This window comes from Trachurus japonicus, chromosome 17, assembly GCF_045865225.1.
Source record: "Trachurus japonicus isolate A0001 chromosome 17, Traja_1.0".
NCBI lineage: Eukaryota > Metazoa > Chordata > Actinopteri > Carangiformes > Carangidae > Trachurus > Trachurus japonicus.
In genome coordinates this window covers 1,363,648-1,387,463 of record NC_140923.1, presented here as the reverse complement: position 1 = coordinate 1,387,463, position 23,816 = coordinate 1,363,648, and the positions used below count along the sequence as shown (strand labels likewise).

The 23,816-nt window shown below is 42.2% G+C and overlaps 2 protein-coding genes across 3 annotated transcripts in view; one reads left to right on the top strand and one right to left on the bottom strand.

The window, feature by feature from the left end:
• mfn1a (mitofusin 1a) overlaps positions 1 to 7,853 on the bottom strand; it is a 29,329-nt gene extending 21,476 nt beyond the window's left edge. For both annotated transcript variants that reach the window (XM_085804620.1, XM_085804622.1), the window contains exons 1-4: positions 7,721 to 7,853; positions 6,036 to 6,155; positions 4,995 to 5,130; positions 358 to 520 (exon numbers count right to left, since the gene is read on the bottom strand). In XM_085804620.1, coding sequence (XP_085660746.1) covers positions 358 to 520; positions 4,995 to 5,130; positions 6,036 to 6,150 — 414 coding nt within the window. In that variant the 5' untranslated portion in view covers positions 6,151 to 6,155; positions 7,721 to 7,853. The remainder of the gene's footprint in view (positions 1 to 357; positions 521 to 4,994; positions 5,131 to 6,035; positions 6,156 to 7,720) is intronic.
• A 7,412-nt stretch (positions 7,854 to 15,265) lies between these two features.
• LOC146969680 (erythroferrone) overlaps positions 15,266 to 23,816 on the top strand; it is a 12,740-nt gene continuing 4,189 nt past the window's right edge. Inside the window, exons 1-4 of the mRNA XM_085804196.1 lie at positions 15,266 to 15,502; positions 16,912 to 17,028; positions 19,362 to 19,476; positions 21,934 to 22,058. Of these exons, the coding sequence (XP_085660322.1) occupies positions 15,281 to 15,502; positions 16,912 to 17,028; positions 19,362 to 19,476; positions 21,934 to 22,058 (579 nt within the window). The 5' untranslated portion in view covers positions 15,266 to 15,280. The remainder of the gene's footprint in view (positions 15,503 to 16,911; positions 17,029 to 19,361; positions 19,477 to 21,933; positions 22,059 to 23,816) is intronic.

The window sequence follows — 23,816 nt, the reverse complement described above, 5'->3', positions numbered from 1 at the left end:
AGAGCTACGCTACGGAGGCTCATTATGGGATTTCTTGGTTTCCCTCATCAAACTCATCAAATACACAATCCAACAACTCCACAACGCTCTGGTGGACAAGTTGTGAGCTGCACATTCACCACGCTATGAGATAATAACACAACGTTACCACACAGAGTTGTTGTAGAGGGAAATTCATGCAAAACCTCAGCAGATGCACGTTGCCTTCAGGGACAGTTTTTCATCAACAGTCTCTGTATTTCCCTCTAAAACAACTCTGTCTGGTAAAGAACCTACTGCTACGACTATAGGGATTATGGCAATGGGCCAATTTGCCAAAATGTTGGCGTATCCCTTTAAGGCCTCTCTGTGACATACAGCGACGCTCCTCCTCTCGTTGGACGCCTCGGTGGTCAGGTAGGCCTCGTCCCCGTCCGTCCCCTCCACGCGCAGGAAGCAGTTGGTGGTGTGTCCGATGCCGCTGGGCAGCACGCGGTCCCTCAGCATGGCGTTGATCACCGTGCTCTTCCCGTTGCTGGTCCTGGACCAGCACAGACACACACCAGGTGAGACTGATGCTCACCTGAGTCAACACCAGGTGTATCATCTTTTCTTTTCTCTTTTGCATATAGCCTAATATTCTTTTGCTATAATGATGTTACTGCACAGTTCTTCATAGTTCCTCCTCAGTAAAAACCAAACTCATCAACCAGCGCGTCCAGAGCGTTTACCAATAAAGTCTGTGGCGGCCGTGATTCGTCGGGGGGGGGGGCGGCAGAAAAGTCCGTACGGTTAATGGAAACACACAGGATTCAAATTTCTTTTAAAGGGACAACGAGGAGTTTTGGAAAGCAAAGTGTCTTCATAGGCCTACTACATTTACCATGAGCCTCCGCACAAGACGGGGCAACCGCCATACCGACATTCCACCAGTCCGACATGGGCCTCTATTTTGTCTAAATGGAAACATTAATTTTCTATCAAATGTCCATCATTCAGACACTTGTTGCCTTCTATGGTCAGAATGATGGTATTTTTTTTCTATTTTCAAACATCCTGCCTTTCCGACAGTTCCTTTAATAGCCTTTTTTTTCCCCAAAAAAACATTTTGCACTGGTTGGGTTTAGGCAATGATGAAAGGAGTTGGTTAAGTTTAGTAAAAAGAGCAGGTAGAGGTTAGACAGGCAGACTAGTCCCTGTCTGCAATCTACTGCATAATTACGTACAACAATGTGGGTATTCCTCTATCAGCATGTCTTAAAGGGACAACGAGGAGTTTTGGAAAACGAAGTGTTTTCACTAGGGCTGTCAGAGTTAACGCGTTAATCGCGATGCGATTAATTAAAAAAAAAATAACGCGTTACATTTTTTTAATCGCTGTTTATCGCGGCCCATTTTGTCCTCTGTCTGCTGTCCCAGCTGTCCTCTCTGCAGCACCGCGACACAAACGCGCTACGTAATCTGCATTCTTTTGTTTATGACTACACAAATATACACGTCTAATATATGTCCACACCTCCATCCATTGATTTTTTGACGGCTTTGTTGTCAACAAATGCACATGGCCAGGCAGAGGTGTAGCAAAGTAAAGGGCAATTTCCACTGGATGCGATTTGTTTAAATTCTGTGTGAGTTTCATGCATCATGTGTTATGATTAGGTAGGCCTGCTAGGTCTGGTCTAAAAGTTGTTTGTCTAAAGATTATAACACTTTGGCTTGGACTTTCAACATTTTGGAGTGTTGAAAGTCCAAAGCGCCATATATAATATTTTTAATAGAGATTAATCGCGCATTAACTATGGAAAAAATGCGATTAATCGCGATTAGAAAAATTAATCGTTTGACAGCCCTAGTTTTCACGCTACATTCCCACAAGCCTCCACACGCACGGTGAAATTCTTGGACGTCTTGCCAAGAATGTTTTCATTCATCAAGAATTAAAGTCAGAGGTTGGAAGACGATCACATACCGTCGTAGTTCCCACCATAAACGGAGATTCATACGGCGGCGTTATTCTCATGACTCGCCACGAAACCGAAAGTAAAGAAACGCTGGTCGGCTCGCCCAGCATTTCCACCACCACTAATAATAACAAAATAACCATAGAGACAAAACCATAGATTTATCTAAAATGGACCATTAACAAGTGGTAACGGAGATTCATCCACATTAATATCAGACTTTTTTATAACCAGATAGAAACTCCTCATTGTCCCTTTAATGCTCATTTCCCAGTAATCTGAATCACTCTGGATGGGAACATGGCTGGTATCTCCTGCAGCCGCTGCTGTTCCAGAGAAACTCCGAGCAGCCATTACATCATGCAGCTGATTGCATCATCTGACAGTTATTACATCATCGCAGCAGAGTGGCGGCGATGTCGTCAGCAGCTGCTGAATCTCAGATAAACTTCCTCTGAGGCGACGGTTCGTTGGTCTGTTCACAGATCAGAGTTTATCTGCTGCACCACACTCCACCAATCAGAGCACACACACACACACACACACTGTCTCTCACGGATGTATTGATTAAAGGGACAACGAGGAGTTTTGGAAAAGCGAAAGTACACTGCAAAAACTCAAGTATCTTACCAATAATATTCGTCTTGTTTCAAGTCAAAATGTCATTTCTAGTCAAAATAAATCTCATTATACTTAAAATAAAACACATCACCTAAAAATCTACTTGTTTTCAGATAATTTTCACTTGTTTCAAACATATTTTCAATTGAAATAAGTAGAAAAATCTGATAGTGGAGCAAGTTTTTCTTCCATATTACAAGCACAAAAAACTTTCACTGGCAGATTTTTCTCCTTATTTCAAGTGAAAATTTGTTTGAAACAAGTGAAAATGATCTAAAAACAAGTTCATGACAAGTTCATTTGACTAGAAATGAGACATTTTGACAAGAAATAAGACAAATATTCTTGGAAAGATTTTCAGTTTTTGCAGGGAAATCTCTGAGCACCACGCGGCTCATTCTGATAATAATCATTCTGCTTCGGCATTCGGGTCCATTTTTATCTCAACTAGCCGGAGCTTTAGTGAGTCCAGGTTGAGGAGAGGAAGCCTGTGGAAGCTGAACTTCATCCAGCTGCTCATTTTGTTCTGACAGGTCAGAAACACGCAGAAACCAACCGTAGCATTAGCGCTAGCAACAAGCTCAGAGATGACATCATCCAGGTCAGAGGTCAGTAGGTCAACCTACAGACCCCGGATGTTGATAACAGCTAACCCCGGACTCAGAGGGGAATAGCACTAGCCTATCACAACTAAATATTGGTGAAATGAAGGAGTTTCTCTGCAGATAATGTGTTATTTAGAGGCTGCATTCTGCTGCCCCGTGTTCTCACATTATACGGATATACGCGCCGCTCCACTGGGGCTAATTTCGTCAAAACGACTCCAAATGACACCAAAGTTATCTGGGTGAGTAAATGATCGTATTTTATGATAGAAATAAGGTCCAGGTTGTAAAAAACTGAAATGATCTTTTAACTGTTATCAAGGCTGTAACATTATATGTGCACTCATCTGCAGCGTCTCCTCTCCTCCAAAATAAACACCATTTACTGCTGCATTGATTTTTCCTATTCAGCGATGAGCCACAATACCACAAACTTCCTTCAGGTATCCATGTTTTTTTTTTTTCTTCTGAGTTCCTGCAGCGTGAACGCAATGATATTGTTTGCATTTGATATTGTTATGAACGCAGCATAAGTTCCTCTTCTCTCTGCAGCTTTGAGCCTTAAAACCAGCCGTCAGGACTTCCTGTCACTTTGTGATGTCACAACAAAGCCCCGCCCCCTCACCACCTGGACCCAAACATCCAACATATCTGTGTTTTATTCTGAAATCTGCTCTATTTTTTTAAATTATTTGATTTCACCTTAGAAAACAGTCAGCCAATCAGACGAGAGGCTCGGAGCTTCCTCCTTTCTTCTGATTGGCTGTTGTTCCTAGAGCTCCAGAGAGAAGCTGGAAAACTCCACTGAGATGGTTTTTCTCATGGATCAACCCTTCAGATGATCAGAAGTCCTCATGTTCTTTTAGATTTTTTTTAGATTTAATTTATTTGCACAATTTAACAAGAAAGAAAAAACAGCATAAAAAGAGAAATCTCACCTCATAAAAACAAGAAATAAAAGACCACAACAATAGACAAAACAAACAACACATAAAAGTATGAAATCAGAAAACAAGTAATTCAAAAATCACAATATAGAACATAGACACCTTAAAGGGATAGTTCACCCAAAATTCAAATTTCACTCATTATCTCCTCCCCCTCATGTGGACTAAGGGCTGGGATTACACTAGCTGCTACAATCCGCCACATTTACATGTTTTTATATGTCCATTAATGTGCATTGTCCCACCCAAATAAACCAATAAATACTGTATACCAACTGTCTTCGTAACAAAAAGACACACCAAAAAACATCCAAATACCTCCATGCTGCTCGTATGTAATGTCCGTCTTGTATTGAAGCCCTGAAATGCGGAATTGTCCCGAAAAAAATTAAATAAGTCTATATTTCAAGCTTGTTTGTAATGGAAGCTCCTCTTCCCAGTTCGTCAAATTTGGACGAACCGGGAAGAGGAGCTTCGAGAAGCTTCCATTACAAACAAGATTGAAATATAGACTTATTTAATTTTTTTCGGGACAATTCCGCATTTCAGGGCTTCAATACAAGACGGACATTACATACGAGCAGCATGGAGGTATCTGGATGTTTTTTGGTGTGTCTTTTTGTTACGAAGACAGTTGGTATCCATTTGCAACCGTCATATGGACATGCACTGCTACGCCGAGACCCCCTGTAACTCAGAGAAGCCACGGAGGACTCTGAAACTTCTCCCAGCCCTTAGTCCACATGAGGGGGAGGAGATCATGAGGGAAATTTACATTTTGGATGAACTATCCCTTTAACGTATGGACAGAAACAATGTTTGATTGATTGATTGACTGATTGATTGATTGATTGAGTGACTGATGGATGTAGGCTACCGACCTGCCGAAGAAGGCCACCTTCATGTGTCTGCGCAGCAGGACGTCCCTGATGGTGGACAGCTTGGTGGCGCAGCTCTGCAGCTCCAGACTCTGCTGCTCCACGGCAACCGGGCCCAGCTCGGCCCCTCGCCACGCCTCTGACATCACCACCACACAACCAATCACAGGTCAGGCCACGCCTCTGACATCATCACAGGTGAGGTCACTTCACCTGCTGCTCCGCCTCACACGGAGACGACTGCGTTTCACCTGTCGCTGGGCGTTTCTCACTGCTGAGGTTATTGGTATGCTAACTGAACATGCTAACTGGCTAACTGACCATGCTAACTGAACGTTCTAACTGACCATGCTAACTGGCTAACTGAACATGCTAACTGGCTAACTGAACATGCTAACTGGCTAACTGAACTGAACAGGCTAACAGGCTAACTGAACATGGTAACTAAACATGCTAACTGGTTTACTGAACGTGCTAACTGAGGCTGTATTAGAAACCGCATACTGTCCTGCTAGTCCGACTGATTTGGCCTAAATGTCGTATGTAAACAAAAGCTAAATCTGCAGTTTGTGAAAAATTCCTGAATGTCATACTGATTCTGAAAAAAATCTCCAGTATCTAACCAGTCTACGTACTGTAGGCTATCCCACAATGCAATGCTGCCATGACCTCTAACCCTAACACGGTTTAGAGTAGTGAAGTATCTTTGTCGTGTTGTACTGTAAAATAAAGCTTAATGCAGACTGATGTGTTCATTGTAAAACATTTACTTATTGATGTAAATGTGGTGTCTAGTTCACACAGGAAGCTTCACTTTTCATTCAGACAAACAACTAATCAAAGAGACCAACATTTATCTCCTAAAAAGAATTAAGTTTGCCGTGAAATGCATTGTGGGAAACTTCTATACTGCAGGCCTATAGGCTACTGCAGAGTTAGCAGCTCTGAATCTCATTCAGTCAGTTACATTCATACTCCTGCACCTGAGCTACAACTGACTACTGTGTGTGTGTGTGTGTGTGTGTGTGTGTGTGTGTTTCTGACCATCCACGAAGGCAGAGCCGTCTCTCACAAAGTCCAGCAGTTGATCGAAGATGGAGGCGATTGAACGTTTTGCTACGACAAAACGCCGCAGAGGGGACGGGTCCTCAGCGTCCATGACACCTACACACACACACACACACACACACACCACACCACACACACACACACACACACACACACACACACACACACACACACACACACACAGGTTTATATTAGGACATAATGACACAATTGACCCTTTGTTGGCCTTCTGATTGGTCTGCTGATCCACCAATCAGAGCGCTGCCTTCTCCCCATGTCACGTGTTGCGTAGCGCTCTTACTGTGCGTTCACACCAAAAGCTTCCAAAGCGTCAAAAACGCTCGAGGGTGGGCGTCAGACAAAACAGCTTCCAAAACGGCAAATATTTTCAGCCGCTTTGGTCGCTCGTCACGTGACTGACGTCAAAGTTCGATCGCGCTGGTCATTGGGGAGCCGAAATACAAAAAAAAAGAAAAAAAAGGAAGCTGATCGAAGGACATCTCTATTCTGACAGGCTGCCACTGAACCGCGTCATAGCTCATTACCATAAAGTTAAACCTGGCTCAACTTCTCATCTGGTGACGCTTTGGAAGCTTTGGACGCTTTGGAAGCGCGGCGACGCCTGTTGACGCTTCGGATGCTCAATGTCGTCGGGCTCTCATTGAAAATGAATTGACTTTATTTTTCATTTAATTGAATGACACTCTTGCAACCCCCCCCCCCCCCCCCCCTTTTTTTTTTTTTTTTTTAGTCCAAGTCTGACCTGTGGGATTTCCTGTGGGATTTCTTTGTCTGTTGTTTTAAGTTGTAAATGCTTATAATAAAAAACTCTTAATAGCAAAAAAAGAATTGACTTCCGGCGTTTTGATGCTTTGGAAGCTTTTGGTGTGAACGCACAGTGAGGTTGGATGGGATGAAACCCTATGGGATAGGTAGACAGCAAATTTTTCGGCAAAAACTATGTTTTCGTTTTTCAATATGGTTAAAATGTGTGTCTGAAGTAGGCTACCTGTAACAGCGACTCACGATATCCGGAACGTATTCCCAAAGTCATTTTTATCCCATTCCCCAAACCCTAGACATCAATAAACATACTTAGCCTATAACATAGACAAATTACTTTAACCTTCAAAGTTATCTAGCAAACGTAACGTTACCGTTGCTCATGTCTTTTGAACCTTGTGAAGTTTAACGAGGAGAAACGGGAGATCGGCGTTAGCTAGTAGCTAACGTTAGCTAGCATCGTGTTGTAATCTGTGTGTGTTTGTATGTTTGTATGTGTCTGGTGAAACGAAATGTAAATGGTCATGTGAAAAAGAATTTCCCTATAGGGACAATAAATGTCTAAAGTCTAAAGTCTAAGTTAGCTACTAGCTAGCTAGTGACCAAAACAATGATTTTTCACTACTTTTCGTTAAAGTCGTGTAACGCCGTTCAACCGCTCTTTAGCCACGTCTGTCTTCTATCACGACACCATTCTTCTGATAAATCTGCCTCATTTTCAGTGGTTTCCAATGGGAGTTAAATTAACCCTTCTGTGACCATGGTTTGTCCAACCTAGCAACAGTAACCGTGGAGGGTGGGACTTGACAAAGGGTCAATCACACAATCAACTGTGTTCTACTGCCTCTTTCTATCACACACACACACACACACATTACCGTGCTCAGGGGTCAGTTGTGTTTTGTGCGGTTGTCGAGTCGCTGTCGTCCCATCCCATAACGCTCTGTTCAACAACACAACCAACACAACGACTGGACTGATCCTCAGCAGCTCGGCTTACACCGTGTGTGTGTGTCTGTGTGTGTGTGTGTGTGCAGACAGATCCTATTAGGAGGACTTAGAGCTGCTTCACCTGTTCCACCTACAGCCTGCTGTGTGTGTGTGTGTGTGTGTGTGCGTGCACGTGTGTGTATTTAGTCTTTGATTTTCCTCATGTTTGTGTTTAAGTATGGTTAGTTTGTCATGACATCACAGTTTCCCTGCTCTCTGGACCTGGATCAGTGGAGCTGCAGGGGGCGCCACCGAGTCTGGGACATTGACTCACACACACACACACACACACACACACACACACACACACACACACACACACACACACACACACACACACACACACAGAGTTATTTATATTAAGCTACAGTGAGTTCATGTTTAGAGACGAAGCTCCTTCAGGTTTCTGACATGAACTCACTGACGAGTGATTTATTAATACCACCATGTGTGTGTGTGTGTGTGTGTGTGTTTCTGTGTGTGTGTGTGTGTGTGTGTGTGTCTGTGTGTCTGTGTGTGTGTGAGAGAGAGAGGGGTGTGTGTGTGTGTGCATGCCTCTATCAGCCTCAGTCAGATTCAGAGGAAACGGTCGCTGCTGTTTCAACAGAGACGCCAACTACCAAACCAACTTTCATCATCCTGTCAGAGCGAGGCCACACCCCCCTTATCTGGGAGGGAGGAGAGGAGGGTGTGTGAGTGTGTCTGTGTGTGTCTGTGAGTGTGTAGGTGTGTGAGTGTGTGTGTGTGTGAGTGTGTGTGTGAGAGAGAGAGTTGTTTTTGTTGTAGTTCAGTCCTCACAGAGACAGACACACTACTCCAACATGTGTTTTTAAACTAAACTCTGTTACAATCAGAAACCGATAAATAGAAAATCAACACTGTCACGATCAATAATCAAAGAAATGTTTCACTGCATCAATATAAACTAGAAAGGTTCTGACCCACTGGACTGAGCTCAGTGAACTCATTAGGTGCGTTTACATGGGTCCAAAAATCCTGTTTACAATCAGATTAAGAGTCAATCAGATTCTAAATGTCTCATGTAAACACCGGATCTGATTGTGTTTGGGATCGGATTGAAAGAGGTCGTCTACGCTGATTGATAATCAGCTTCATGCCGCATGTAAACGGGGATTCAGTTGATAGAGCGGATCATTCATTCTGCGCATGTGCGCCATAGTAGGCTACGTAGGTGTCACGTATTGACGTTCGCGGGAAATAGGAAATAGGGAAGACGCCGTTGTTGTTATTAGCAACGTAGCATGCTATGGAACGTTAGCAGCTCTCCGCCGTAGCCCCGCTCTGCGGCGGCTTGGAGGCACGGTCGCCATGGAGCCGCGCTCCGCTGGCGCCACAGGTGAGGAGGTGAGGAGCGGAGGAACAGAAGAGCCGTTGCAAGCACCACTTTCAAATGTTTAACGTTAGGATGTTGTTAGGACGTTGTTAGGACTCACATCTGGAATAAACTCACATCTAGAATAAAGGAATAAACTCACATCTGGAATAAACTCACATCTAGAATAAAGGAATAAACTCACATCTAGAATAAAGGAATAAACTCACATCTAGAATAAACTCACATCTAGAATAAACTCACATCTGGAATAAACTCACATCTAGAATAAACCATAGACTGTAAAAAGAATGGCCGTAGCGTCCGTGACGTCCCCCATTGGTTTTGTGGAGTCGTTTTTGTGACTCCAACATGGCGGCCTGAACAGCGCCATGTTGGATTGGCCGGCCGAGAACCCGCCCACTGGCCTCGAAGCAGCTGTCCACGGAGCTGCTCGGACCTGTCACTCAACGTTTCCGCGCCCTAATTGGCCAGAGTTTTAACCTAATAACAGTAAAACAGTAGAGTTAAACCCCTCAGAGTGTGTGCGGGGGTAGAAACTATCGGTTGAGACCAGAAAACGTTCTGACACCAGGCTTTTAACATGTTTATTGAGGATGTAAAGTGGGTGATTTTAACATGGGGGTCTATGGAGAATGCTGCTTTCTGACACCAGGCCCCAGAGGAAGAAGAGGGGATTGCAGTTTGTTGAACGAGGAAGTGACTTCACTTCTCAGACCCACAACTGCCCCCTTGGAATAAACTCACATCTAGAATAAAGGAATAAACTCACATCTAGAATAAAGGAATAAACTCACATCTGGAATAAACTCACATCTGGAATAAACTCACATCTAGAATAAAGGAATAAACTCACATCTGGAATAAACTCACATCTAGAATAAAGGAATAAACTCACATCGAAAATAAAGGAATAAACTCACATCGAAAATAAAGGAATAAACTCACATCTGGAATAAACTCACATCTAGAATAAAGGAATAAACTCACATCTGGAATAAAGGAATGAACTCACATCTAGAATAAACTCACATCTATAATGAACTCACATCTAGAATAAACTCACATCTATAATAAACCCACATCTAGAATAAACTCACACCTAGAATAAAGGAATAAACTCACATCTGGAATAAAGGAATAAACTCACATCGAAAATAAAGGAATGAACTCACATCGAAAATAAAGGAATAAACTCACATCTAGAATAAAGGAATAAACTCACATCTGGAATAAAGGAATGAACTCACATCTAGAATAAACTCACATCTATAATGAACTCACATCTAGAATAAACTCACATCTATAATAAACCCACATCTAGAATAAACTCACACCTAGAATAAAGGAATAAACTCACATCTGGAATAAAGGAATAAACTCACATCTAAATAAACTCACATCTAGAATAAAGGAATAAACTCACATCTAGAATAAACTCACATCTAGAATAAAGGAATAAACTCACATTTTAGAATAAAGGAATAAACTCACATCTAGAATAAAGGAATAAACTAACATCTAGAATAAACTCACATCTAGAATAAAGGAATACACTCACATCTGGAATAAACTCACATCTGGAATAAACTCACATCAATAAAGGAATAAACTCACATTTTAGAATAAAGGAATAAACTCACATCTAGAATAAACTCACATCTAGAATAAAGGAATAAACTCACATCTAGAATAAACTCACATCTAGAATAAAGGAATAAACTCACATCTAGAATAAAGGAATACACTCACATCTGGAATAAACTCACATCTAGAATAAACTCACATCTGGAAAAAAGGAATAAACTCACATCAAGAATAAAGGAATAAACTAACATCTAGAATAAACTCACATCTAGAATAAAGGAATAAACTAACATCTAGAATAAACTCACATCTAGAATAAAGGAATAAACTCACATCTAGAATAAACTCACATCTAGAATAAAGGAATAAACTCACATCTAGAATAAAGGAATAAACTCACATCTGGAATAAACTCACATCTAGAATAAAGGAATAAACTCACATCTAGAATAAATTCACATCTAAATAAAGGAATAAACTAACATCTAGAATAAACTCACATCTAGAATAAAGGAATAAACTCACATCTAGAGTAAAGGAATACACTCACATCTGGAATAAACTCACATCTAGAATAAAGGAATACACTCACATCTAGAATAAACTCACATTTTAGAATAAGATAGATAGATGGATAGATAATTTATTGTCTGCCCCAAGGGTAGCAGAAATTTGTCTTTGACAGGGCTCATCACTTTACATACACTCAATAAAAACAGGAATAATAAAGGAATAAACTAACATCTAGAATAAAGGAATAAACTCACATCTAGAATAAAGGAATAAACTCACATCTGGAATAAACTCGCATCTAGAATAACTCACATCTAGAATAAACTCACATCGAGAATAAAGGAATAAACTCACATCTAGAATAAACTCACATCTAGAATAAACTCACATCTAGAATAAACTCACATCTAGAATAAAGGAATAAACTCACATCTAGAATAAAGGAATAAACTCACATCTAGAATAAACTCACATCTAGAATAAAGGAATAAACTCACATCTAGAATAAAGGAATAAACTCACATCTGGAATAAACTCACATCTAGAATAAAGGAATAAACTCACATCTAGAATAAACTCACATCTAGAATAAACTCACATCTAAATAAACTCACATCTAGAATAAAGGAATAAACTCACATCTAGAATAAACTCACATCTAAATAAACTCACATCTAGAATAAAGGAATAAACTCACATCTGGAATAAACTCGCATCTAAATAAACTCACATCTAGAATAAAGGAATAAACTCACATCTAGAATAACTCACATCTGGAATAAACTCACATCGAGAATAAAGGAATAAACTCACATCTAAATAAACTCACATCTAGAATAAACTCACATCTAAATAAACTCACATCTAGAATAAACTCACATCTAGAATAAAGGAATAAACTCACATCTAGAATAACTCACATCTAGAATAAAGGAATAAACTCACATCTGGAATAAACTCACATCTAGAATAAACTCACATCTGGAATAAACTCACATCTAAATAAACTCACATCTAGAATAAAGGAATAAACTCACATCTAGAATAACTCACATCTGGAATAAACTCACATCTAGAATAACTCACATCTGGAATAAACTCACATCTAGAATAAAGGAATAAACTCACATCTGGAATAAACTCACATCTAGAATAAACTCACATCTGGAATAAACTCACATCTAAATAAACTCACATCTAGAATAAAGGAATAAACTCACATCTAGAATAACTCACATCTGGAATAAACTCACATCTAGAATAAACTCACATCTAGAATAAACTCACATCTAGAATAAAGGAATAAACTCACATCTAGAATAAAGGAATAAACTCACATCTAGAATAAAGGAATAAACTCACATCTGGAATAAACTCACATCTGGAATAAACTCACATCTAGAATAAACTTACATCTGGAATAAACTCACATCTAGAATAAACTCACATCTGGAATAAACTCACATCTAGAATAAACTCACATCTAAATAAACTCACATCTAGAATAAACTCACATCTAGAATAAAGGAATAAACTCACATCTGGAATAAACTCACATCTGGAATAAACTCACATCTAGAATAAACTTACATCTGGAATAAACTCACATCTAGAATAAACTCACATCTAGAATAAACTCACATCTGGAATAAACTCACATCTAGAATAAACTCACATCTGGAATAAACTCACATCTAGAATAAAGGAATAAACTCACATCTGGAATAAACTCACATCTAGAATAAAGGAATAAACTCACATCTGGAATAAACTCACATCTAGAATAAACTCACATCTGGAATAAACTCACATCTGGAATAAACTCACATCTAGAATAAACTCACATCTAAATAAACTCACATCTGGAATAAACTCACATCTAGAATAAACTCACATCTAGAATAAACTCACATCTGGAATAAACTCACATCTAGAATAAACTCACATCTGGAATAAACTCACATCTAGAATAAACTCACATCTGGAATAAACTCACATCTAGAATAAAGGAATAAACTCACATTTAGAATGAACTCACATCTATAATAAACCCACATCTGGAATAAAGTCACATCTGCAGTAAAGCCAGTGGCTGACTGCAGGTTTCGTCAGTGAAGTGTTGTGTTTATTCTTCCTGAGTGTGAAACAAAGTGAAGAACAAACACACGAAGGGAAAGAGGAGAAGACACCGGTCGTATCTTTATAGTTCACATTAACACCAAGAGTTTCTCCTCGGGGAAGGAAAGAGTCAAATGTCTGATCTGCTGCTTCTGATTTTAGCTGCAGGAGGAGGAGGAGAAAAAGGAGGAGGAGGAAGAGGAGGAGGAGGAGGAGGGGGGAGAAGAGAAGAGAAGAAAAACAAAGTCTGGAGGTAAAGAAAGACAAACGATGGGAGAGGAGATAAAACGGAGGAGGAGAGACAGACGGACGCTGGGGAGACACGAAGGGAAAGACTGAAGACAGATGGAGTGACGGCTTCAGATGCAGAGACAGATAGAGAGAAGAAAGACAGAGGGAGGACAGAGGGAGAGAGAGGGGGAGGAGGAGTTGAGAGAGGAGGAGGAGGAAGAGGAGGAGGAGCTGAGGTAGTGGAGGAGGAGTCAGAGAAGAGGAAGGTTGATAAACGGCAGAGAGCGGAGAGGAGGAGCAGAGGAGGAGAAGAAGCTGCTGCTGCCGGAGCAACGACCCATCCAGACTGAACCGGTGGAGAGGAAGAGCTGGGAAAAGAAGAGGAGGAGGAGTAGAGCACTGTAAAAGAGAGTAAGGACACCTCCATTGACTCCGTGGTAAGGGTTTAAGGGTTTAAGGATTTAAGGGTTTAAGGGTTTAATGGTTTTGTGCCCCTAGTGGCAGGATATGGGTATTGCAAAAGCGCCCAGAAAACCCATTCACTCCAATGTATGTGTGTTGCCCACTTGCTGGTAAATTGATGAAAACGGCCGTGTTTTTGTTTTTAGGTATCTTGGTCATATCAGATTATACTTAGAATTTGTTTATTACAAAATGTAGATTGAAACATTCATGTAGACAACTGTTTTTTATTTATTCGCCTATGTGTTAAAGCAGAAGTAAGTGATATTTTTGTGTTAATCTAAGTCTTAAATAGTTGTATCTTCCGACAGCAATCACTTCTATAGAGTGTTTGGTCTGAAACACGGGTCTGTCAGTCACTCTGCTCTGCTCTGAGCCCAGGAGAAAACTTTCCTTGTATCCTACAACCTTTATCCAATGAGGAGAGAGAACGGCATAAAGGGGCAGTCCTCTCTGTGTGTGCAGCCAAGGGATGCGCCTGAATGTGGTGACGTAGGGACGAGGACCAATAGATCCATGACGAGGGCGGGGGCTGCTAACTCCATCTGCTGACAAGACGTTATGGTGCGTTCAAGGCAACTCGTAACTCGTGTTTTTCCGACCTGTGAAGTGGTACCAGTTCGATCTGGTACGAGTTCACGGGTCAGAAGTTACGAGTGGCCGTTATAGTGACTTTCACAGGTAAAACAGGTCGGAGAAACACGAGTGGGTTGCCTGGAACGCTACAAAGTCGTAAGTCGTGACTTGAAGCTGTAATTTACGATTTCAAAAGCCTGGAACGCAGCATTAGCCAAAACGACCGGATCGCTTACTTCTGCTTTAATGTTTATCTGTAAAGGATCCTCAATGATGCTATTAACGTGGGTGATCTATAAATGTCCTTAAATTATTGAAAACACCACATTGCTCATTCACCAACAACGCAGAGATGTCAGTTCTTGGGCGCTTTTGCAAAACCCATATTCCTCCAGGAGGCGCTGCCATTGGACCAATGCTGTCCTTACTCTCTTTTGCAGCGCTCTAAGGAGGAAGAGGAGGAGGAGGAGGAGGAGGAGCAGCAGCTGTGTGGACATCCCAGAGAGGAGGAGGAGCAGACGACCTGCAGAGAGAGAGAGAGGTGCATCATGGGAATGGGAACGCCACGGTAGCTGAGCGTCTCTCTCCACCACACAGCAGCAGCAGCATGACCGTCGGCAGCAGCAGCTGTTGTCCGGCCGGGACAGGGTCGCCACGGCAACGGCTGGGGCTGACCATGACCATGATGATGATGATGATGATGGTGATGATGATGATGATGTCAGCGGCGGCGGCGGGGAGCGTTGAGGACGTCATGGTGAGCGAGGAGAGTCAGAGTCAGGAGGAGCTGCTGCTGGACGAGGACGAGGACGTCAGCGCTGAGATGCTGGTGAGACCTCGACCACCTGCTGCTCTTCTCCTCTAAAACTTTATTTCTTTTCTTTTCTTCATTAGGACCAATAGACCTGTAGTCAAGACCTGAACCCAGACCAAGACCAAGACCAAGACCAAGACCAAGACCAATAGACCTGTAGTCAAGACCTGAACCCAGACCAAGACCAAGACTAATGCTGCGTTCGATTGCACTCGGAACTCGGAAAGATCCAGGTCGGAAATTCCGCCTTCCGAGGTAAATGCGTTTCATTGCTCAACCTAGGAAAACATGGCCGGCCACAGTGAGCTGATGTCTTTCGAGCATCCAAAAGTAGCTGCTGCTGGGGAAGAACATTAGCTGCTTGGGGGAGAGAGAGAAAGAGAAACGCCACTTCTGCAACACACAGTCTTGAACGCAGCAGCGAGGGGAATCCTGCAGCGTCATAGCGAGCCGTGCAGATTCCACTCTTGCTGCAACTCTTATTGCTGTGACGTAATTCCGACCGACTCGGGCTGCTTGGATCCAACCCGAGTTCCCGAGTCGGAGTTTTGACTTCAAGGGCAGTTCTATTGCATCTTTCCGAGTTGGAGGTCGGATCTTTCCAAATTCCGAGTGCAATCGAACGCAGCATAAAACCAGTTGAGCTCAAGACCGAGAACGAGACCAAAAAAAACCCAACTAGTTCCACATCAGCTGTTGTTAACATTTCCATGTTTCTCACATTCTGTGACATAAACTGTAAACAGTTTTCTTGTCTGTAACAACATCTCTGTCCCGTCTGTCCGTCCTGGGTGATGATCCCTCCTCTGTTGCTCACCCTGAGCTTTCTCCTGGTTTTCCCTGTTAAAAGGGTTTTCCATGGAGTTTTTCCTCAGTGGATGTGAGGGTCTAAGGACAGAGGATGTTGTTATGATGGGATGTAAAGACCTTTGAGACAAACTGTTTGTAAAAACGGGCTATACTAATAAAATTGTCTTGCCATATTTTGCTATTCCGAGTTGTAGAATGCGAGAGGACGAGCGCCAACACGTCCGTGTCACAAAATGAATGTGATTGGTTCCACTTGAAGGGAGCGTATAAATAATTAAATCCAAAATAAAGCATGGCTGTCTGGATGTTGTAGTCTACAAATCCCTTCGACCGTTCTGCCAGTCCCAGACAGTGCAAGATCGAGAGACACGAGACCGCCACAAGAAAGTGGTCTTGAGACCAAGACCGGTCTCAAGACCTACAAGTCTACTGGGCGGTTACATCATCAGACCCTGAGGTCAAAGGTCACAGTGTGTGATTGTATTTTATTTGAGTCTTGTGTGATGTGCAACTGAGCTGTTTGTGTGCTGCCGTCTTGGCCAGGTCAGTCTTGTTTTAAATCTCAATGAGTTTTTTACAGACTGATTGATTGTGTGTGTGTTGTGTGTGTCTAGGAGCCGACGACCTCTGACCTCTCCAGAGTGTCCCCTCTCAGCTCCTGGCTCGTCTTCAGGAGGAACTCCAACAAGGGGGACAACCGCAGAACCAGAGGCTCCAGGAGAACCTCCAAGGTCCCACACACACACACACACACACACACACACACACACGGACACACACACACACACACACACACACACGGACACACACACACACACACACACACACACACACTTGGCCTAGACAGCGTTAAAGCCCCTGTACGGAGCTTTTAACTGTCCACACTGCAGAAACTCAAAATCTTTCCAAGAATATTTGTCTAATTTCTAGTCAAAACTAAACTCTTTCCACTTAAAATAAGACTCATCACCTAAAAATTAACTTGTTTTTAGATCATTTTCACTTGTTTCAAACTAATTTTCACTTGAAATAAGTAGAAAAATCTGCCAGTGAAAGCAAGTTTTTTGTGTTTGTAATAAGAAAGAAAAACTTGCTCCACTATCAGATTTTTCTACTTATTTCAAGTGAAAATCAGCTTGAAAGAAGTAAAAAGTGTCTAAAAACAAGCTGCTTTTTATGTGATGAGTCTTATTTTAAGTAGAATGAGATTTGTTTTGACTAGAAATGAAATTTTTGACTAGAAATAAGACAAATATTCTTGGTAAGATATTTGAGTTTTTGCAGTGTAATGCTAAAGTCTGTGGTTTCTGCTGATGTGTCTCTGTTCCCTACAACAGCAGATGAGTCCATCAGTGTGAAGCTGTTTCTAAGTAGTGTAATTCTAGACCTCTGGAAGGCCTGGTCGGGTCGGACCACTGACCAAACCAGACCAATAGATACATTACGCTGCTAAAAAAGAAAAAGAAAAAAGCAAGTCCCGTCTTCTTTCAGACGTTTCCAAAACAAATCTACACAAACGTCTTCATGACGGTGGGAAATGCAGTTCTTCATTCCACCACTTTCGTCCACAAGGGGGCCGCCAACATCAACACTAAATGAAAAGTCTGTACAGGGGCTTTACGTAGTGTGAATGGGTCAAAGTTAATGTCATCGTTAACAGTTCATCTTGTTCATCACTAGCAGAGAAAAGTCATGGATGGGAAAAACGGAGCCACTTCCGCACTGCAAAAACTCAAAATCGTACCAAGAATATTTGTCTTATTTCTAGTCAAAATAAATCTCATTCTACTTAAAATAAGTCTCATCTCATTAAAAAGCAGCTTGTTTTTAGACACGTTTTACTTCTTTCAAGCATATATTAACTTGAAATCATAGTAGATAGTGGAGCAAGTTTTTCTTTCTTATTACAAGCACAAAAAACTTGCTTTCACTAGCAGATTTTTCTACTTATTTCAAGTGAAAATTAGTTTGAAACAAGTGAAAATGATCTAAAAACAAGTTCATTTTTAGGTGATGAGTCTTATTTTAAGTGGAAAGAGTTTAGTTTTGACTAGAAATGAGACATTTGGACAAGAAACAAGACAAATATTCTTGGAAGTTTTTGCAGTGTGTGTTATTTAGTGTCACGTCCTCTGTGTTTAGTTTAGTTCCAGTTTTATTTTGAAGGGCCATTTCCTGTGTGTGTGTTGTGGTGTTATGTTCTCCTGCCTGTTGTGGGAGATTAAACCTCAGTGGTTAGCTCCTTCGCCCCTGCAACCCTCAACATGCTGGTTCGTTTACTTCTGTGGTTGTTTTAAAGGAATAGTTCACCCAAAATTTAAATGTCCCTCATGATCTCCCCCCCCTCATGTGGACTAAGGGCTGGGAGAAGTTTCAGAGTCCTCCGTGGCTTCTCTGAGTTACAGGGGGTCTCGGCGTAGCAGTGCATGTCCATATGACGGTTGCAAATGGATACCAACTGTCTTCGTAACAAAAAGACACACCAAAAAACATCCAAATACCTCCATGCTGCTCGTCTGTAATGTCCCTCTGGTATTGAAGCCCCGACATGAGAAATTGTCCCGAAAAAAATTAAATAAGTCTATATTTCAAGCTTATTTTGTAGTGGAAGCTCCTCTTCCCAGTTCGTCCAAACTTGACGGTATTTGGATGTTTTTTGGTGTGTCTTTTTGTTACAAAGACAGTTGGTATCCATTAGCAACCGTCATATGGACATGCACTGCTATGCCGAGACCCCCTGTAACTCAGAGAAGCCACGGAGGACTCTGAAACTTCTCCCAGCCCTTAGTCCACATGAGGGGGGGGAGATAATGAGGGAAATTTAAATTTTGGGTGAACTATCCCTTTAAGGAAATTAGACGACTCTGACAGGATCAGAATATTTGATCTTGTGCTCATATAAAACATTTTCCAATTTCCCATCAAGTTTTTAATCTGATGGAGAAAGTTTTCCCATGTAAACTGGCCCAGCCGCTGGTCAGGGACTACTTCCTTCCAGCGGCGGAGGGATATCTCCGTGTGGCTGCAGGAGGTGACGTCTGTCCCCATGTCTGTCCCTCTGCAGCACGGTCTCCCAGGACCTCCGGGGCCTCCGGGCCCCCAGGGGCCCCCCGGCCCCCCCGGCCCCCTGCTGCCCCAGCAACAGCAGCTCATCCAGGAGCTGCAGCGCCGACTCACAGGTAACAGCCAATCAGCTGCTTTCTGCTTTATTCACTATTACACACGGAACAGAACAGAACTGTTTATCAAGGGGTAATGATAGTCATAAAGATGAAAAAAATATAAAAATATTAGGGTTTTTTCTTCCTTTTTGCCTTTTTGACACCGGTTCTCAGTGAATTGTTACATTAAAATGAGTCGGCTACTTGGCACCTGCCTGATTTTGGAGATATGCAGTGTTTTTTTGCCATTACTTTCATTATTTCCGCTACGATCGCACCCCCCTCCGCCGTTGAAGCTTTGATTTTGATCGCTTTTATGTTCGCGAAGCTTCGATTATCAAAATATGATAATCGGGTCAGCCCTAAAAAATATATATGAATAAATAATGAAAAATGTACATATTAACTAGATAAAATGTTGCCATATAATAACATTATCCACCGCTCCATTTATTGATGTTTCACCGGCTTCATTGTAAACAGATGCACATGGAGGAGAGGAGCGGAACCAGTTCCCTACTGTCTGTCTGTGGAAATATCTCATGTTACAACATGAAAACCTGACGCTTAGATTCAAGTGCAGCCTAGATATGTGTGTTTTCTTTTTACATTTATCTGGTGCAGCTTGTATACAGGTGCGTTTATAATGTAAAACCAGATCATAGTGGAGAGTTTTCATCGTTGCTGCTGCGTTGCTCTGCAGGAAGTCCATGAAATATGACGTCATTAAATACTGTGCAAAGACAAACCCATTTCTGTCCTGCTTCACTTTTTCACTTTCACTATTTTCTGTATGTAGGTTATATAAATACAGCTCTGTGTGTGTGTGTGTGTGTGTGTGTGTGTGTGTGTGTGTGTGTGTGTGTGTGTGTCTGAGTCCTTAATAGGGGTAATTTTGTGGAGTGTGGATGTGACTTGGCTCGGCTGCAGGATTCCTGACATACCTGCTGACTGATGGTGTGTCTTTGTTACTTTCTGCACTTTGCTGTGTGTGTGTGTCCCTGTGTGTGCGTGTCTGTGTGTGTGTGTGTGCGTGTCTGTGTGTGTGTGTGTGCGCGCGTACGTGTGTGAGTGAATTTGTTCGTTCATGCATGCTCCTTGTTTTCCTCCATCAGTTTCTCTCTCTGTTTCCATATTTTACACAAGTGTGTTTGAATGTTCAGTGTCTAGAGGTGAGAACCAGACTGAACCGGACCAGACTGAACCAGACTGAACCGGACTGAACCAGACTGAACCAGACTGAACCGGACTGAACCAGACTGGACTAGACTGAACCAGACTGAACCGGACCAGACTGAACCAGACTGAACCGGACTGAACCAGACTGAACCAGACTGGACTAGACTGAACCAGACTGAACCGGTCTGAGCTGCAGGAAGCTCTCTGATTGGCTGTTAATACAGTGAAGATGTTCAGTGTGGATGTTTACACCAGTGGTTCCAACCTGTTGTGGCTCGTGACCTCATCGACCACATGACGTCACCTGATCACAGCCGCCAATCAAGACGCTCCAGCCCGATACTTTTATATGGTGCTTTTTATTTGAACTCGATCTACCCACCACTTTCCGGAGAACAACGCTGGGTGTCGCCATGACACTCCATTCATTACATTTTAGATTAACGTTAGCTGGGCTAACCGTTAGCTGTTAGCCGTTAGCAGTGTCAATAAACAATAACTCAATAAACGCTCCATGAAAAAATATTTTCTCCAGCGGATATCCTAGTTCCAACATGACTGAGCTAACTGGTGTAGTTTCATGTCGTGTCCCACAACGGGAGGGTTTTAACAGCTGACGTCCTGCTGTTAGCTTAGCTACCGCCGTTAGCTGTCAGCAGCAGCAAAGCTAACGGCTACGATAGCCATGACTAATTACAAAAACGTGCACACAGAAGTGGTGGTGTTTGTTCAATAATTCGTTTTCTAGACTTAACAAACATCAGATTAGTCAGGGCGGTTTTGGCAGCCCGGAGCCCCCACATTTGGTGCCTACATTGGTGGCTAACGCTACCAGTTAGCCGCTCGCTAGAATGCTACTAAAACCCACTTCCGTTGTGGTGTGATGCAATGGATCATGGGAAAATAAAGTGGTGGATAGTTCAAGAAAATAAAAGTCTGGAATAGAGTTGTTTAAGATCTAGGCCATCTGCTTCAAGAGGCTCTGGCTCGTTTGCAAAACGCAGAAGTTTGATCTACGAGGCTACGAGGCTACGAGGCTAATGCTAACGCTGAGTCTGAGTCTGAGTCCAGCAGCACCACACACACACACACATACACACACACACACAGACTCTAGTAAATGAGTGTTTATGTCTGCCTCTGGATGTGTGTGTTTATGTCTCAGTGCTGAGGCAGTAGGCCAACACACACACACACACTCACACACACACACTCACACACACACACACACACACACACACACACACACACACACACACACACACACACTCAGACTCAGAGTGTTTCTCTCCTCAGACATTTCCGGTGGAGTGTGTGTGCTGTGTGACCGTCCTCGTGTCTCCACCTCGTTCCTCCACCGGCTGCAGCTGCCCGTCGTCCTCCCCCGCCGCAGCCTGCTGGAGCTGCAGCCCTTCAGCACGGTGACACACACACACACACACACACACACACACACACACACATCCTTGTAAATCTATCTTTGTGAGGACATGTCATTGACATAATGTATTCCCTAGCCCCTTACCCTAACCTTAAAGGGATAGTTCAACATTTTGGCAAATTGGCCCATTGCCATAATTGCTATAGTCATAGCAGTAGGTTCATTACCTTTAATTGTAGGTGTAAGCTATTTTCAGTGCGGCGGAGCGCAGCAGCTGGCTGCTCAGAGCTACGCTATGGAGGCTAACGGAATTTCTTGGTTTCCCTCATTAAACTCATCAAATTCAACATCCCAAAACTCCACAGCGCTTTTGTAGACAAGTTGTGACCTGCACAACCACCACGCTATGAGATAATGACGGAACGATACGAAACGGAGCCGTTTTCGAGGTAAATACATACAAAACCGCTGATGCGCGTTGCGTTCAGGGACAGTTTTTCAGCAAGCAGTCTCCGTATTTACCCTGTATTTACCTCGAAAACGGCTCCGTTTCGTATCGTTCCGTCATTATCTCATAGCGTGGTGGTTGTGCAGGTCACAACTTGTCTACAAAAGCGCTGTGGAGTTTTGGGATGTTGAATTTGATGAGTTTAATGAGGGAAACCAAGAAATTCCGTTAGCCTCCATAGCGTAGCTCTGAGCAGCCAGCTGCTGCGCTCCGCCGCACTGAAAATAGCTTACACCTACAATTAAAGGTAATGAACCTACTGCTATGACTATAGCAATTATGGCAATGGGCCAATTTGCCAAAATGTTGAACTATCCCTTTAACCATCCAAAACCTAAACTTAACCATTACTCTAAACCTAATTTAAACCTAACCTAAACTTAACCATTACTCTAAACCTAATTTAAACCTAACCCTAACCTAAACTTAACCATTACTCTAAACCTAATTTAAACCTAATTATAACCTAAACTTAACCATTACTCTAAACCTAATTATAACCTAAACTTAACCATTACTCTAGACCTAATTTAAACCTAATTATAACCTAAACTTAACCATTACTCTAAACCTAATTATAACCTAAACTTAACCATCATTCTAAACCTAATTTAAACCTAATTATAACCTAAACTTAACCATTACTCTAAACCTAATTATAACCTAAACTTAACCATTACTCTAGACCTAATTTAAACCTAATTATAACCTAAACTTAACCATTACTCTAAACCTAATTATAACCTAAACTTAACCATCATTCTAAACCTAATTTAAACCTAATTATAACCTAAACTTAACCATTACTCTAAACCTAATTTAAACCTAATTATAACCGGTTCCGGTCCTCACAACGTAGCATGTACAAGAACCATAGACTGTAAAAAGAATGGACGTAGCGTCCGTGACGTCCTCCATTGGTTTGGGGGAGTCTGTTTTGTGCCGCTACTACGGGGGTTTGAACCGCGCCATGTTGGATTCTACTTGCCATATTTGGAGCGGTGCGGCCGTTGGCCGAGAGCCCGCCCACTGGCCTCGAAGCAGCGGCCTCCGGACCTGTCACTCAACGGTTCTGCGCCCTAATTGGCCAGAACTTTAAACCTAATAATAGTAAAACGGTAGAGTTAAAAAAAAATTCACCCCCCTCAGAGTGTGTGCGGGGGTAGAAACTATCGGTTGAGACTAAAAAAATGAAATGTACCAGGCTGTAAATATGTTTTTTTAAGCTGTAAAATCGGCTATTTTAACATGGGGCTCAATTGGAGTTGCTCCCTTCTGGAGCCAGCCCCC